At 36.8% G+C, this 17,928-nt stretch overlaps 1 protein-coding gene across 8 annotated transcripts in view; it reads right to left on the reverse strand.

Annotated features, from left to right (window-relative positions):
- The window catches only part of Nol4 (nucleolar protein 4), a 340,254-nt gene that overhangs the window by 223,346 nt on the left and 98,980 nt on the right, over positions 1-17,928 (reverse strand). For all 8 annotated transcript variants that reach the window (XM_040757904.1, XM_005065339.4, XM_005065340.4 and 5 more), the window contains 2 exons: positions 5,783-5,894; positions 4,752-4,864 (listed from right to left, as the gene is read on the reverse strand). In XM_040757904.1, the coding sequence (XP_040613838.1) occupies positions 4,752-4,864; positions 5,783-5,894 (225 nt within the window). The remainder of the gene's footprint in view (positions 1-4,751; positions 4,865-5,782; positions 5,895-17,928) is intronic.

The following is a 17,928-nucleotide window of genomic DNA, read 5'->3' on the forward strand; positions in this document are numbered from 1 at the left end:
GCTTCTCCAACAACCTTACTCTTGCCTCCTTTATCATGAAAGAACTGGGAGTAAACAGAGGAAAATTTCCATAGGCTCCATTATCATTCACCTTGCACTACCTGAGACCCCCTGTCTGTGGTCCATTCTGAAGCAAACTCTCCCAGCTCCAAAAGGAAAAAGGTGTTGTAGGCAGCAAAGCTGGAAGGACTGAGCAATCTAAGTCCTTTTACATTGGACATGGAACTACAGGGTGTAGTATTTTCCCTACTAAGTTCCAGGCTTGCTTTGGTCCAGTATTCTGTCACTATGTGCACATTTCTCCCCTTTCGTAATATATATTCTGTATCATTGTAAACTTCAAGTATATAATTAGCTTTTTTGTTTTGTTTTGTTTTACAAGGGCTTACAGTTAAGAGATTGCCGTGAGTCTCAGAAGAGACTTTGGGCTTTTAAACAGTATTAAGATTCCCTGTTCAACAAGGCAACGTCCGGAGGCATCACCATCCCTGACCTCAAGCTCTATTATAGAGCTATAGTCCTGAAAACAGCTTGGTATTGGCACAAAAATAGACAGGTAGACCAATGGAATCGAATTGAAAATCCGGGTATTAACCCACACACGTACGAACATCTGATCTTTGACAAAGAAGCTAAAAATATACAATGGAATAAAGAAAGCATCTTCAACAAATGGTGCTGGCATAATTGGAGACTGGCATGTAGAAGAATGCGGATCGATCCATGTTTATCGCCATGCACAAAACTTAAGTCCAAATGGATCAAAGACCTCAACATAAATCCAGCCACACTGAACCTCATAGAAGAGAAAGTGGGTGGTACCCTTGAACGAATTGGTACAGGAGACAGCTTCCTGAACATAACACCAGTAGCACAGACAGTGAGATCAACAATTAATAAATGGGACCTACTGAAACTGAGAAGCTTCTGTAAGGCAAAGGACACAGTCAGCAAGACAAAAAGGCAGCCCACAGAATGGGAAAAATTATTCACTAATCCCACATCTGACAGAGGGTTGATCTCCAAAATTTACAAAGAACTCAAGAAGCAAGTCTCCAAAACAGCAAAGGACCCAATTAAAAAGTGGGCTGCAGAACTAAATAGAGAGTTTTCAATAGAGGAGTCTAAAATGGTTGAGAGGCACTTGAGAAAGTGCTCAACATCCTTAGCCATCCGGGAAATGCAAATCAAAACAACTCTGAGATACCATCTCACTCCTGTCAGAATGGCTAAAATCAAAAACGCCAATGACAATTTATGCTGGAGAGGATGTGGTGAAAGGGGGACACTCCTCCATTGCTGGTGGGAGTGCCAACTGGTTCAGCCACTTTGGAAAGCAGTATGGAGATTCCTCAGAAAAATGGGAATAAACCTACCACAAGACCCAGCAACTCCACTCTTAGGCATATATACAAAAGATGCCCATTCATACAACAAAGATGTCTGTTCCACTATGTCCATAGCAGCTTTATTTGTAATAGCCAGAACTTGGAAGCAACCTAGATGTCCCTCACCCGAAGAGTGGATAGAGAAAATGTGGTACATCTACACAATGGAGTACTATTCAGCAGAAAAAAATAATGGAATCATGAGATTCGCAGGCAAATGGATGACACTAGAAGAAACCATCCTGAGTGAGGTAACCCAGTCACAAAAAGAGAAACATGGCATGTATTCTCTCATATATGGATTTTAGACATAGATCTGGGGAGTGCCAGCCTACAATCCTATGGCCAGAGAGTCTGGGAAACAGAAACTACATTTAGTGTCTGGTTAAGTACTGAGCTGAACTCAAGAAAGCCAGTATCAGAGAGGGAGGACTGATGATCAAAGGGATTAAGACTGGGCTGGTTTAACCCCAGAAACAGCTGACCAGACAAAGGTTAACTCTTGAATCCCAGGCATCAGCCTGGGAATCCAGCATGGGACTGATCAAGACCCCCTGAATCTGGGTGTCAGTGAGGAGGCCTAGGTAATCTATTGAGCCTTGGGCAGCAGATCAGTACCCATACCAAGTATACACACGGACTTTGGACTCCCATAGAACAATGTGAGGTGCACTCTCACCCTGAACTCTTGGGGAAGGGTCTAGGCCCTGCCCTATATGAAATGACAGACTATGGACACCCCCATGGAGGGCCTCACCCTCCCTGGGGGAATGAGGGGATAACGGGGGGGGATGGGGGAGGGCACGGGAGGAGGGGAGGGAAAAGGAGAGGGTCCTGGAACTGACTTGTGAAGCAACCTTGTTTCTTATCTAAATTTAAAAAAAAGAATAAAAAAATCATAAAAAAAGATTGATAAACTATGGGGAATTTTGGTGTTTGTCTAGACGTGGAGATGCGCCTATGGGGGCCAAGAATAATATTATGGTGACTTGGATCAGAGTGTCTTCCATAGACTTCACTGAATCCATAGTTCCCAGTGGGTGGCACTGTTTTGGCAGGTTTAGGAGACATGGCTTAGCTAGTGGAAGTATATAATTAGGGACAAAGTTTTAGGTGTCAAAGTCACATGCCATCCAGAACTCACTCTCTGTTTGGTGCTTGCAATTCAAGATGGGATCCCCCAGCTTCCTGCCCATCCTTCACTCACATAGTCATCATAGATTCAAATCCTCTGGAACCAAAAGCCAAAAGGAACTTTCTTCTCTAAGTTGTCGTTGTTATGATGTTTTATCACAGCAACAGAATAAACTAACAACACACTTCATCTGTCCATTTTTCTAAGGTAATGTCATTCATATTTTTATTCATCTGCTCACTCATTTATTCACTTTTGATGTATGTGGCATTGAACCCAAGATTTACATGCAGGAGGTGAGTTCTGTATTACTGATTTGCAATGCAAAAATTACCTTTTGATCTTTCTTCTTTTAATAGAATTTAAACATCTTTTTACTTGCTGAGAATTACTGTTTATTTTCTTTATTGTCTTTTCCTCTCACTGGAAGATAAGTTTTATGAATACAGGATTTTTTTGTCATTTTTATTTATAAGAGTAACTAAAAGGTATTCAGTAAATATTGGTGAATTTAATGGATTAATTCTTATTTAAATTTAAATAAAACTAATAATCAAGATTTACCTTGTTTGAATTCCAGTTCTTTATGGCTTATCTTATTCAACTTCCAAAATTTGTAGTTTGGGAAGTTTTGTAAATACTCTAATAACAAGCAATTTCTTTTAACATTATAAAACAGTACACATACAATTTAATAATTTCAAACTGTGATGATAAGGATAATTTCCCTAATTATAATTTTAAAGAATTGGCTTTTTAGTTCAAGCATGTATTATGTTTTAGAGTGAGAAGGACTCAGAATATGAGGGCTGTGTGGCTGACACAAAGCTGATCATAACTGGGGTATAGAAATAAGCTTATCAAGCTCCAAATTAGCTTCCTACAAATAATGTGACAGCATTACGTTTTCTATGAGACATTACTTTTTTCAAATCTATAATGACCTTGGTGTCAGTTCTTTCATTCTAAGTAACAGACACATTTTAAAAATCTGGCCTTAAGGTCATTAATATAAAGACTTTATTATTGTTAACTCAATCATTTATTGTTGGCCATCTGGTAATATTTAATGCAATATGGCCTCTTCACAGATATTCTTAGAGAGTGAACTGCAAATCTGCAGAGGTAAAGTAATGTTACAGTTTCAAGATTAAAATTTTGCCATGTACGGAGAAAAACAAAAAGGTAGGTTTAAATTGTATGAACAAAGTAACCAAAAAAGCTTGAATATACTTTAAAAGTAAATATTTAACCACATTTCCTGTTACAGGGAAAGTTCAAGGAAAATCTGTTTCAAACACAGATAATCTGAATGTTTCTTCTAGTTAATGGGAACTAGTTAATAAGGATTTACTAAATTCACACAGTGTGTTGATTGCCTTTGCTTCTTTATTAAGAATACAAGTAGTTTACACACACACATGCACACACTCACACCAATTTACATACACACAAACATACATATATACATAATCAAGCTCACAGAGACATACACAGACACACATGTAAACTCAAAAACACAGGGATACACACACAAGCTGGTACACAGACACACACACTCAAACACACATATACACAAAAACAAATATACACAGAGAAACACATTGACACACACACACACACACACCTAGACTTCTTTTATCAAAATAAGAGCTAGGATTCTGAAGAATATCAACAAACACATATTTGGTGTCAGGTATATGCGAGTACATTGCTAGATTCAAATAAAATATCTTAATTTAAAACATAAAAATACCTGTAATTAAAAGGATTGTGAGAAATTATCTCTCAAAAATGCATATGTGTAAATGAAAGATTACTAAATTATGAATAGGGAAATGACTTTAAAATACATAGATATGACTGATGTCATATCTTAAATTGATTTTCAGTTTCTCAGAGAAGACAGTTTGAATGGTTCTCTGTCCTTGGATGCTCTCTGATTAAGATATCCAGGACTTTCTAGCCCTTTGCAAAGACTGCCTCAGTGTTGACTTAGTGAGAAAAAGGAACTTTTCTCACATAGCACTAAGGAGGATGGATTCATCTAGGGACTCTGCATCCAGGCTGTGGCACCTCTGCAACCTTTCCAAACAGGTGAGGTCCTGGTGACATTTCTTTTCATTAACAATGTAAACGACAGCCTTCAAGTGGCACCATGCTCAGCCCCATAGTCATGGGTCCCGAGCTTTGCTCCCATTGTGGGTGATGCAATCACAGATGTTTACCTCATCTTGCTGGGAGTTTAGCAGCTGCAGTTTCATGTGCTTCATGTATGCCATCGTGATTGGCATGTTGTAGTCAATCATGCTGGTCACCAGTGTGGGAGGTTTGCCGTTATCTGCAACAGAACATTTTAAATTCATGATGAATGTGACTGTATTTGAGCTGCACCTTCAGAGTGAATCGGTATGTCTAATTAAAATATACTCTTCAGCACATTAATGATTAAAACACATTGAAGCACTGTAGATACATTGTACAAAATGTAACAAGTGAATTTCTATAAATCATGTTGCCCCAATTTAACAGACTGGACAAATCCACTGTTTCTTACTGTAGAGTGACTGTAAATAACCTGAATAACAATAAATAAAACTAATATGCTGATTAATCACTTAAAATATTTCAGTGAAGCTGGGTGGTGGTGACACACACTTTTATTCCTAGTTTGAGGTCAACTTGGTCTACAAAGCTACACAGAGAAACCCTGTCTCAAAAAAACAGCAACAACAAAGAATATTTCAGTGAACAATTGTTTTATATATAAATTGGGAGTCAAAATAAATTAGCTTTTAATCTTTATTTTAGGAGATGGGCTACCTTCCAGCATATTGAAAGATCTTAAATGTACCTATGAAATTAATCTGAGTATTGAACTAATTTAATGCTTAAAAAATTATTTGTATAATTTCAATGAATGGTCAAATTATGCTATCACTTCTGGAAATAAGGATTCTATAGACTTGAAAGGTTATTTATAATGTTGGACTTTCTTGCCGCAAATATATAAAATGCCATGAAATGATACCATGGTGGAAATGAAGGTATTATTACAAAACATATACTTGCACAGCTGAAACTGCCTTCTGGGAGTGGATCCTGAATTACTCTGTTAAAATCAACTGCTCCTAACTTGAATAAATGATATGACTTGCTGAACTGTTTCAAACTTACACATTTTTATAAAATGTAAGGTACAATTTGACATTATGAAGAAAAATTACTTGAAATCTCACTATCAGGTACTTGTGGCTACCTTTGTGATCAGTTCCATCTGGGTTCAAGTGCATTCTTTTCTGACACTCGGAACAGCTCATTAGAAACCGTGTCACCGCTTCTCTTGGTAGGAAGGCATAGCTCTCTGAAATCTGAAATGATTCACAAAATATCAGTGTTATTATAGGATCTGACTGAGCAAGATTCCACAGAAATAATCACTGTATTCCCCAATAAGACGCGTTATTCCATAATGGCAGTAAGCACAATGAAGGCATGCACGGCAAACCATGCATCATTTCAAGAAATATCTATCCAACTTGATCAGGTGACTCTTAATAACAGCCAGTAATGCCAGGTGAAGGACAAGCATTGGCTGCATCTGGGTAGATATGTGCATTTTGCTTCTGCATTTCTTTTAGGAAAATAATCACAATATATGGAGATTCTTGTGGATTTTCAGCATTGTTGAATATCGCTCTTTAAACATACCCACAGCAATATCAAATTTTGGCTCATTTCACCTATATGTTTTAAAATTTAGCCTCAATAAAAGGCAATAAACTTTGGATTCTGCATAGTGATCATTTCTCCATTAGTGTTTTAAAAATAAAACTTAAATTCGTATGTATATACTGCAGCAGTCAATTATCCTCTCCACAAAAAAATGACACACTTGGGAATGAGCTTGGGCCACCTATCTCACTTATGCAACTTTTATAATTTATAACTAGAATAGCTCACACTTTCGGAGGAGTATTTCCTCTACTCCATACAGAACTTTATGTTCAGAACTATGATCTTGATTTAAAACAGCAATTGATGCTCCTGTTGTGCTGATTTGCATATTATTAAGCTTTTCATAAAAGTATTTCTCTCACTGAAGCAGGTTCCTGTGATTTTGAAATATAGATTTTAAGTATTTCTTTATGAAAACTAGTATTGACACAGACAGTGATACTAAGAAGTCTGATGCAGGTGATTAGTTTTCTCCCAGTGTTCTACAATTGTCATGAAACAGATGATGATGTTGGTAGTAGGTACAAATTATAAATTAGATGCAAAAGTATGGGATAACTTCTTAGGTGTATGCTTGGCTGTTACAAACACTGATGTGTTTCAAGTTGGCATAAAGGAAAAAGAAATGTGTCACCAAAATATCATTTCGAGAATGTGTGTACCAATTCTCTTGCTCGTGAGGAGGTCATTTCTGCTACCCCATGCCACAGAAGGAGCACAGGATGGAAGAAAACAGCACGCACTGAAATCCAACATTGCAAACTTCATGTTTTCTGAGCTTGACATTGCTATTGCCTCCTCGGGTTCAGTTGACTCTTAGAAAAAAGCATGCAACTGTTCTCTAACGAGATTTCAGACCTTGTCAATAAGGAGGAGACTATGCCTGGTACTGGAAATCTACCTAAAACTACTCAGTGACTGTGAAGTCATAGTTATTGGAGGAGAGTGTATTACCACTAATTTACTATATGAGCCTAATTCCTGACAACAGTCTAAACGTTTGTCCTTATACCCACAGATAAATGCAGCCTTCACTCTTCATCAAGGAAACTTCTCTTTTCAACACTTGGAATCCATTACGAAAACCCACAGCCAATCAAAATGCAGAGTTGTGGAGCACAATCCCTAAATACTCCTAAGAGGATATAGAGAAAGATGAGGTGGAAAGGCTGTAACTGTCACAAGTTCAGGTACTCTGCTGTGAGATTGAGTCTCCCAGTAACATCAGAAACTATACTCGTTTAGTCTCACCAACATGACTGCCCAAACATGACCTGAATGAGGATGACACCAACGATCATGCCAAATGAGTTAGAGAACCAACCAGGAGGCCTAAACCCTACACAAATAATTATAGGCAATTGAGGAAAGCTTGGGCAGGAGAGGGAGTCCTCCCAGGGAAAAGCACTCCGAATGATTTTTGCCAAATAGTCAGCCCTGAAACATATATACTAGCAACATTATATGAATTCACCAGGTTATATTTAGGGTTATATATAAATATATGCATACATAAATGCATGCAATAACAATTAGTGATTTGAAGGAAAAAGGGGAAGGGTATATGGATGTATTTGGGGGGAGTAAAGGGAAGCAGAAAATGTTGTAATTAAATTATAGAAACACATGGATTTCCTTGGGAAGGGAAATTAGATGAGATTTCCTGGGTAAACTAGTGGCAAAGGGGGTAAGTAAAGGGGAGGGGACTGGGGATGAGAACATGAGGGAACAGGATGGTCAAGGGGCAGGATTGAGTGGGAGAGCAAGAAAAGAGAATTCTTGATAGAAAGAGCCACTATAGAATCAGGGAGAAACTTGGTGATAGGGAAATTACCAAGAATCCTCAAGGATGACTCCAGCTAAGACTCCTAGCAGCAGTGGAAAGGGTGCCTGAACCGGCCTTCCCCTGTAGTCAGATTGGTGAATACCCCAGCTATCATCATATAGATTTTCCCCAGTAACTGATGGAACCAGATGCAGAGATACACAATCAAGCACAAGGCCGAGAGCCCTAATAACCTAGTCGATAACAGGGAGGAGGGAATACATGAGGAAGGGATGTCATGATCACGATGGAGAAATCTACAGAGACAGGTGATCCAAACTCATGGAAACTCATGAACTCTGAACTGGCAGCATTGGAAACTCCATAGGACCCAACTGGATCCTCTGTATGTGGAAGACAATTGTGAAGCTATCTGAGGGGCTCCTGGCTATAGGATCTGGCTCTATTCCTGGTGTGTGAGCTAGCTTGTTGGAACCTATTCCCTATGAGTTGATGCCATGCTCTGATTTAAAGCAGGGGGTGAAGATGATGGGATTGGTCCTGCTCCAACTTATTGTGCCAAACATTGTTGACTCCCCATGGGAGTCCTTACCTGTTGAGGGGAGTGGATAGGGGGTGGGCTACAGGGGGAGTGAAGTAAGGGTGATAGGAGGGATGGCAGGGAGAACATTGTTGGAATGAAAAATGAAATTAAAAATTAATTAATTAGTTAAAACCTCAAAAATATACAAACGACTGAAAAAAAAAAGAATAAAAGAATATGTTGAAGAACCCAAAGATGAGAAGGAAGCCTATGTCTAAAACACTGTTATGGATAAGCCAGAATTAAATAAGTAAAATTCAACACTGAGTAAGATTGAATCTAAACCTATGATATGCAAAATGTAATTAAAAATCAAGATGTATAGATTGTAAAATATCTACTTCAAAATGTAGATATTATGAGACAAAGAAGCAGAACAGTTTGAAAGCATACTTGCTAAACTATGTCTATTTCTTTCTGAATCTGGTAGAGTAAAGCAAACTAAAACTGGCCTTCACTCTATTTCCCTCTTTGCTTCTTTCTGTTCACACACACACACACACACACACACACACACACACACACGTGTACAAGGCATTGCTTCTTATTTTCTTATATTTTTACACAGGAAACTAATACAGGAATTTGTATGATTAATGATCATTTTGTTCTTGTTCTCTAAATATCTATTGGTAATAACGCTACAGTAAAAAGATAATCTATAATGCATGCTGAATCTGATTCTTGGGAATTTTGGCTTATTGGGGTTAACCTATTAGAAGTACTGGAGTGAACTGCAAGGTCGTGAAGAAGCAGGACTTGAACAGGACACTCCACTGGCTCTCATCTTACTAGGACACACAAGGTCACAGCAGCTGTTCAGGCATAGGAGTGAAGACCCCTCAAAGGTTTTCACATCTATTCCTTATGTTTAAAACCCATAATCTCTACTCCTTCCTGATCTCTTCCAAACTAAGACTTCCAGATTGTCAACAGTGATATCACTGAGGAAGAGAAGGAAGAGTGCCCAGGACCATCTCATCAGGGAAAACTATACTAGTTTAAAGAACATGCTGCCATTCAAAGCTGCCATATCAGTGTGAGAAGGTATCATATGGAGGGGCACAGAGTTAGGAAGAAAACTCAGTGAGGAAGGTTGGAACCGCAATTTCACATTACCATGTTACATGCTACAACAATACCTTAAATCCCTGCCATAAAGTTTAGCAAAGGAGGTTCTATGCATGGCTGAAGGAAAGAGAAGTGATCATTTGACCTCAGTTTATAATTGGACCCCAACAGCCATCCTGCCCTCATACTCTGGCATATTTTTTTAAATGGGACCAATATTGAGCTACAATTAGCTTAAAATACTATAACTATGAGATGTCCCATGTAAGCTGCACAGTAACAGAAAAAAAGCCCACAGCAAACAGCTGGTAAAATTTATGATATGACTTCTAAAGTTATCATGTCATAAATGAAGACAGCTTGTGAGGAAAGTACTTTGTACTGTGTAACAGTTGGAAAGAAATGAACAAATCCACAGTAAATCCTTACTCATAAAGAGTTATTCTAAATTCAAATGGCTTAAAATCTCCAATCAAAAACCACAGAAAGTTGAATGTTAAAAAGCAAGATAAAATCCATATATAAGTTATCTGTTTCTGTTAAGTATGAAACATTTGTAGGATGAAAACGAATATGTCTAAAAATATATATTTGATGAAAAAGAGATAAGTGGATATATCTTTATCAGACACAATGGAATTTCTACAAAAAACAAAAATCAATATAACATCTTGAGTGTAATGATTACCAAAAATTATTTTAAGTATATGCGTACTCAACATAGTACCTAAACATATTAAGCAAGCACTAATATAACTAAGGAGCATGAAAGACAGCAATAGAATCATTCATTTCATGGATGCTTGGGTCTAGGACCTTCATGGGTACTGAATCTTTAGCAACTCAGGTCACCCATGTGAAATGGCATGGCATTTGCCATTATGCACACATATCTTCCCAAATGCTTTAAATAATCTATAAACCACTTACACTGCTTTCTACAGTTTAATTTTAGGCAAATCAGAGTGGATGCAAGAAGATATAGCCATATCTCTATGAGATCTTGGCCAGTCTGGTCTACATAGTGAGTTTCACACCAGCCAACGCTAAATAGTAAGACTCTGTCTCAGAACATACCACACCCTTTTCTGAAAAGTAATGGAGAAGGAAGATATGGGTGTGAGGATAGAGAAGAGGCAGAAGGAAGGTGAAACTGTGGCTGGGATGTAAAGCAACAACAAAAAATACAAAAGCTAATGCTTCCCAAAGCATTGTCATACTGAGGAAAAATGACAAGAAAGATGTCTCCATGTTTTTGGTTCAAACACAAGTTTTTAAAAAATGTTTTACATCTATTGTTGTTCAGTCTGTGAATGTAAGCCTTGCATAAGTGGAAGGCTCACTATGAAATAACAATGGAGGAATTCAGTACCTTCCTTTCAAACATGAACAAAGCAAAAAAACAGCAGATTTGAGTGACACTTTTAAGTCAGAGAATGGATATAAGTAGGCCATTGAACCACCATGGCAACAGAATGTACATCCTTCTGAAGCGCATAAACAGTTTCTAGGAGGAAGCATGTGTGTGGCCACAAAACAAGACTCAGACCCCACAAAACTTATGTTTATCTGAGTGCTTATGTGAAAATGTTATCATCAGGAGGGCTGAAGAGATAGCTCAGTGGTTAAACATGCTTGCTGCACTTTCAGAGAACTGGAGTCTGTGTTCCAGCACATACACAAGATAGCTAACTACAGCCTGTGGGGGAACCCATGCCTTCTTCTGGCCTCCAAAAATACTTGTATGCACAAAACATATACACAAATAAACAAATACAAATGAAACAAAATCTCTTTTAAAAACAAAAAGAAAGTACCAATTGGAGCAAATGTATAAATGCATGGAAATTAGTTAACCCATTTCTAAGCAATAAATGAGTAAATAAATTTAAAAGGGAAGATGCCTTGAGACAATTGAAGAGTAAGAGCAAAGCATCAAGCTGTTGGTGTGGGAGACAACGGGATCTAAGAAAAAAGTACTAATGGCAAACACCTACATTATGATCAAAAAGGAAAGTCCTCAAATGAACAGCTGAATGATACAGGAAAAAAGAGAAAGCAAAACAAATCCAGTGCAAAGCTTTCAACTATGGTTCAGAGAAGAAAGAAGTTTCTATAATATAAAGAGACCATATGAATTCATGTTCAACAAACCACCCTTAAGAGAATGCTAAAAGCTAACATTGAGATTGAAGAGAAAAGTGATCACAACCAAAAGGCCACAGAAAAGATGACAAGAAAAAAAAAACAAAATTATCTCTGTTTATAGGTATCCTGGTGTTTATGTTCACAGAAAACTGTAGACACCATCAAGGGCTGTTAATAAATTAATTCAGGAAAGTTACAAGACAAAAGACAACATCCAAAAACAAGTTGCATTTCTCCAAATAATAAAATATCCTCCAATTTATAAATACCATTTAAATAGTGTCACAAAGAAAGTAGATATGTTCAATAGAGGGTTTTAAAATTCCATGAATTACAAACTACAAAATGTAACAAGTGTTTCCGTAGTGCACTGGTTATCGCGCTCAACCTCACAAACTACAAAATATTTTTATTTATGAAGCAGTGTCCTACTCTGCAGCTCAAGTTTGACTGGAAATCACAATTTAGCCTAGATTTTCACCAAACTCATCATCCCAAATGCTTAGAATACAGGCATCAGATACTTCACACAGCTTAAATAACAATAGATGAAGAAAACTAAAGTTATCAGTAAATGGGAAAATACCCTATGTCGTGACTGAAAGAATTTATGTGCTTACCACTCAAAATGAGCTACAGTTTTAATATAATTCCTATAAAATCCCAATGATATTCATATGATCATAAAAATCTTAAATTTATATGGAACCACAAGAGACTGTGGATATGTCAATGTAATTGAGCAAGAAGTAAATATCAAGGCATAAATTACTTGATTTTAAACAATCATCAAAGGCTACAACAGTCAAAACAGTCTGACAGTGACACAAATATACAGATAGATCAATGCAACAAGACATCCTGAACATAAATCCATGTATTATGATGAGTTTGTCTTCAACAAATGTGCAAAGAATATATGTAAGGATAATCATTTTTAATGAATGGCAAATAGAAAAATCAGACACACAAATACAAAAAAGGTAGGTCACGCCTATGTTAAAACATCATCTCAACATGAATGAAAGGTTTAAATGACCTGAACAGTTTGAAATACTGAAAGGAAATATACGTACAAATCTTAACAATGAGTGATGGCTATCTAGATATGAGCTAAAAAAAACAAAAACAAAATCAAAACAAAAAATGAAATTGCAATTGATATTATTTTCAAAGAAAAGGAAACCATGAAATAAGATGGAATTAGCCTATAAGATGAGAGAAAAGCTTGCCAACAATGTAGCTATACAAGTGTTAATATTGAAAATATATGAAGAACTCAAATAACAAATAACAAAAAGCCTTTAAAAATGCTTTTTGTATCCCGAATATTGCATTATGTCCAAGTTGACATGCTTTAGTCCTTAGTGCTGCAGTGTTGGGAGATGAAGAGATCACATATGGAGTCTTCATGAGATCACTACTGTTCTCATCAAAGATACTTGAGGGAGGCTGCCTTTCTCCTTTGCAATTATAGCAATCATCTCACAAGGTATTAGTAACCAAAGATACCGTGTTACTGACTCTAAACATTTATAATAACTTGTCATTTATTTATACATCAATAAATCTGAAAAACAACAAGTTTTAGTATTTTTGAAGAAGGCATTGAACAAAAATGTTGGAAAGACCTTACATCCTGGACTGGAAGAATCAATAGTATGAAAAAAAAATTTCACTAAAGTAGTTTATAAGTTGAATGACATTCTTGTTAAATTCCAATGACAATCTTCACTGAGTTAGGAAAAAAAATTTCATTTCAAATGGTAACACAAAAGATCATAGATAGGGAAAATAATCATTACCAAAAAATCAGAAAGTATTAAACAGATAATCTCAAACTACACTACAAGCCATAGTAGCATAGACATCTTAGACATGTAGTACAATGGAACCTAATATAAAACCCACAGTCAAACCTACAAATCAGTATTTAGACAAAAATTTCAAGAACATACACTGAAGAAAAGTTAAAAAGACTGTGAAAGAAGTATTGACAAACCCAAATATCTGCCTGCAGAAGTATGGAAATATATCCACATCTCTCACTTTGAATAATAATCAATTCAAAATGTATCAATTTTGATACCTTAATTTAAAATGTGAAATGCTGAAACCACCATAGGAAAAAATTCATGATACAGGCTTATTTAATGACACTCTGATACTTGAATAGCAGAGGAAATCATGTCAGGAAGTTACCCATAGGAATACATTAAATGCCAAAGGTTCAGAGCAAAAAAATCAATAAAACAAACACACAGACAATCTACAAAATGAAAAATATTTTTCCAAATACACTTCAGATAGAGTGTTAAGATCTGAAATGAGCAAATACACATAAGACTTAAACATAAAAGTCTACAACTTCCCAGCAACTAGTGAGTTAATGGATTAAACATACAGCTCTCTAAAGAATAAACATAAATGATTAATACATATTGTTAAAAGTGTTTTGTGCCCTTAACTGGGAAAATGCAAGTTAAAACTGACTCTAGTCACGATGACTATTGTCAAGAAAATAACTACTAGTTATTTTGAGATGATGTGGAAAGAGCAGGACCTATCTCTGGACATCAGTGTGGAGGTCTTCAAAAAACAAAAGGAAGAATTAAGACATGACTCAACTGTACCACTCTTGGGTATGTACAGTGAGATACTTGAATATCCATGTTCACCATTGAATATCCATCTACACTATTCCCAGTAACAGTGAAATGGAGTCGTAATAGACACCCATCAACAGATAGATGCACACTAAGACTCTGAAACATACATATGATGGATTTTTATTCATTCATAAAGAAAAATTAAGATATGAAATTTTCATAAAATGGACACATCTGGAAATTACTATATTGAGTGAGATACCAAAAATAAAGATGAATATTGCATATAGATTTTTCAAATCCTCTATTTGGTCATCACACACATTATAGAATAGGATGCATTGGTATAAACCAAGAAACTAGAAAGAGTATCATGACAGGTTTTGAGGAAACAGGGAAGAAGTAATACGATACTTATAACCAGGAAGTACAAAGGAGACTACACAGATTGGAAAAGTTTAGGAGAAGGGAAATAGATGAAAGAGGGGACTGTTAATGGGGAGGATCAACCAAGACAAAGTATGAATGAAAACATCAAATGAAACCTATAACCTTGTACATTAAGGAAAAACAAACAAAACTTACAAACTCTTTGAAAACATTCATAACTTAGGTTCACAAAACATATCTTTATAAAGTTTTAAAGCTCTTAAATTACCTATATTTGAAAAATTAAACTGAGCAGAGTCCAGAGACAAAATACTCTCATTTGATCCTGTAGATATCATTCTTCAGTGTAATGTACAATAACATTGAAAGATTGTGAAAATGCCCCCTGTGAATATGGGGCATATGGTAAGGACACCTGTGGCCATGTCAATGAAAGCACTATTTACATCGACAGACAGGGAATTTCTGAAACCCTAAGCCAGTGTTAAATGAGTGTTCATAAACAGTATTGCATTTCAGAGATGAGTTCTTGGCATGAAGTATATTCTTCAAGTCTGACAGTTCAATAAAGCTCCAACACCCTTCATGTGATAAATAACAACAGTTCTAATTGAAATCTATATCTATGTTGGTGAAATGACTCAGTCAATTCTTGCCAGGCAAGCATGAGAAACTGGGCTCAAATCCCCAGTATTCCTGTAGAATTCTGGGTGCCAGTGTGTACTTATATTTCCACCACTGGGAAGGTGTAGGCAGAAAGAACTCTGGAGTTGGCTGCGTATCCAGCCTGGAAGAATGTGTGAGCTGGTGGTTCAGTAAGAAACCATGTCTCAAAAAGTAAGAGTCTCTATATGGCCCCTACATACAGGTAGACATGCACCTGCACACACACATATGAAACATATACATTCCCATACACGCATGCACACACACACACACATACACACACACATGCATGTAACTTTAAACATGAAAAACCTATATATACAAAACAAAACCAAAATATTAGAGCCTGGGAGTCCATCTTGATAGTAACACAATTGTGTCACAAATAAGAGGTCCTGGGATCCATCCATATCACTGGAAAAAAATAAACCTACAAAGAAAACTAAAATTGAAAACATATATTTACTTAGGTATTAGCCCTAATGTTCTATTAATACTATAATTAATCACACAAATATATACTTCAAATATTATAATATTAATGCACTATCACATGTTACATTCATAAATGTCAATTTGTTTGATTTCTTTCTCTAAAATGACCGCATCTGTGTTTCTGGTGAAGGCACCAGATGTTGTCTCTATCAGTGTCCTCCTATTACTTTGATGCAAAGTCATTCCCTAAAGCCAGGGCTTATGCATCATAGGCTTGACTGGAAGATAATCAGTTCACCCAAACTCTCCTCCTGCCTTGTGACCCTTAGAGTTAGGTTTACCAGCATGTGTGGGACACACAGCTTTTCAAGTGGGTGTTTAGATCAGCTCTCCATTGCTCCTAAGTCTGCAAAACATGCTCTTCACTGCTGAGCTATCTCTCCAGCCCCAAAATTGGACAGCATTTTTTTATGAACTGAAGAACAAAAATATAAAAAGCACATAGGACTGGCTTCCAAGATTCTGTGAGACCAAAGAAAGAGGCAGCCAGATTCGTGTCAAAAGTACGGTTCCTGAGTGGCAATGTTAATGAATTCCCCACAATTTGAGTAGAATATAAAACTGAATGTGCTCATCAAGACAAGTGACTTTACTAAGGCAGCATATACCTTTGGTTTATCTGAAGATAACAGAACACAGTCAGGTCCATTTATAGCACTGGAGTCTAGTGAAGCTCCATTCAAACACATTGGCTATGTTTGGTAATGTGGAAAACTGTGAAAGGGAATTTTACCAGGACTTCTCGGTGACATTCACAGCAGGTGTGACTCAAGGTAGTTATAACTGTCTCAAGTTGAATCCATGGAAATACTCTGGAAAAATAATGACAAACTGACCCACCTGCAAGATCAAACTGTAGAAGGGTCACTTTTGCTTCTTCCTCTGGATGTTTATAAAATCAAACAAAACAAAACAAACCCTAACAATTATGAATGTATTTTTGAGAAGTCCACTGACAAGTATTATAACTGAAAGAAAAAGGGCACCCCGTCTTGCCAATCAATGACCTATAACTGGGTAAAGAACCAGTATTTAAAAATCATAAGTCTCGCTGGTAGATTCCAAATGCTACTGATCTCCTGTCCGACCAGGTAACATGCAGGCAGAAGAAAGTCAGCTACCAAAAAGAATTGAAATTAAGAAGTCACCTATAAGTGAACCAACTTGCAGAACTCATCCTGTAAACTCAGCAGCAAACAGTACCAAAACTTTTTACACGAAACTATGTTAATGTAATTGCTTGTAAAGAAGTCAGAGGTCCACATTAGGAGTCCAGCTTATTTTTTGAGATAGCTCTGTAACTGAACCTTTAGCTTATCCATTTGATGTCCCAGAAAGTATCAAGGCTCCCACTGACTCCCACATTCCAGTGATGGTTCAAAGCATCCCCAAATGCAGCCTTTGACACGGGTTCTAGGACCAAGACTCAGATCTTCCTGCTTATGGACAATCAGTTTACCTACTGAGACTTGCCTGTTACTCATATTTTTTCAAATATGAGGATTTTGTATTTAAATAATAAATTGTTATTTGAACCCAGATCTGAGTATGTAAATGAAAAGGTTAAACTGTTATTGGAATCATTTAATAACAAGTAGTTGTCTCGCTGAATTTTTCTGACTTTGTGTCTCATGGTTCTATAATCCATATTTATTTCATTAACTCAGGACATAAAGTACTGAAAACTGAAAGAAAACTTATACCAGGGAGTTTGAAATGAAATTGTTTGTCCCATGATTTCATTCTCTGATGGGGTTGTCTTCTTGTGCACTTTTCTCTCATTGGTTGATGAATAAAACACGGTGTGGTTAGTGGCCAGGCAAGAAGGATAGGCAGGGCAACCAGAGGAAGAGAATTCTGGGAAGTGTAGGCAGACAGGAATCATGTTGTGAGTGTGGGAGGAGAGGAAGTGTCTCCAG

The sequence above is a fragment of the Mesocricetus auratus genome, unplaced genomic scaffold (assembly GCF_017639785.1).
Source record: "Mesocricetus auratus isolate SY011 unplaced genomic scaffold, BCM_Maur_2.0 Super-Scaffold_100015, whole genome shotgun sequence".
NCBI classification, from domain to species: Eukaryota; Metazoa; Chordata; class Mammalia; order Rodentia; family Cricetidae; genus Mesocricetus; species Mesocricetus auratus.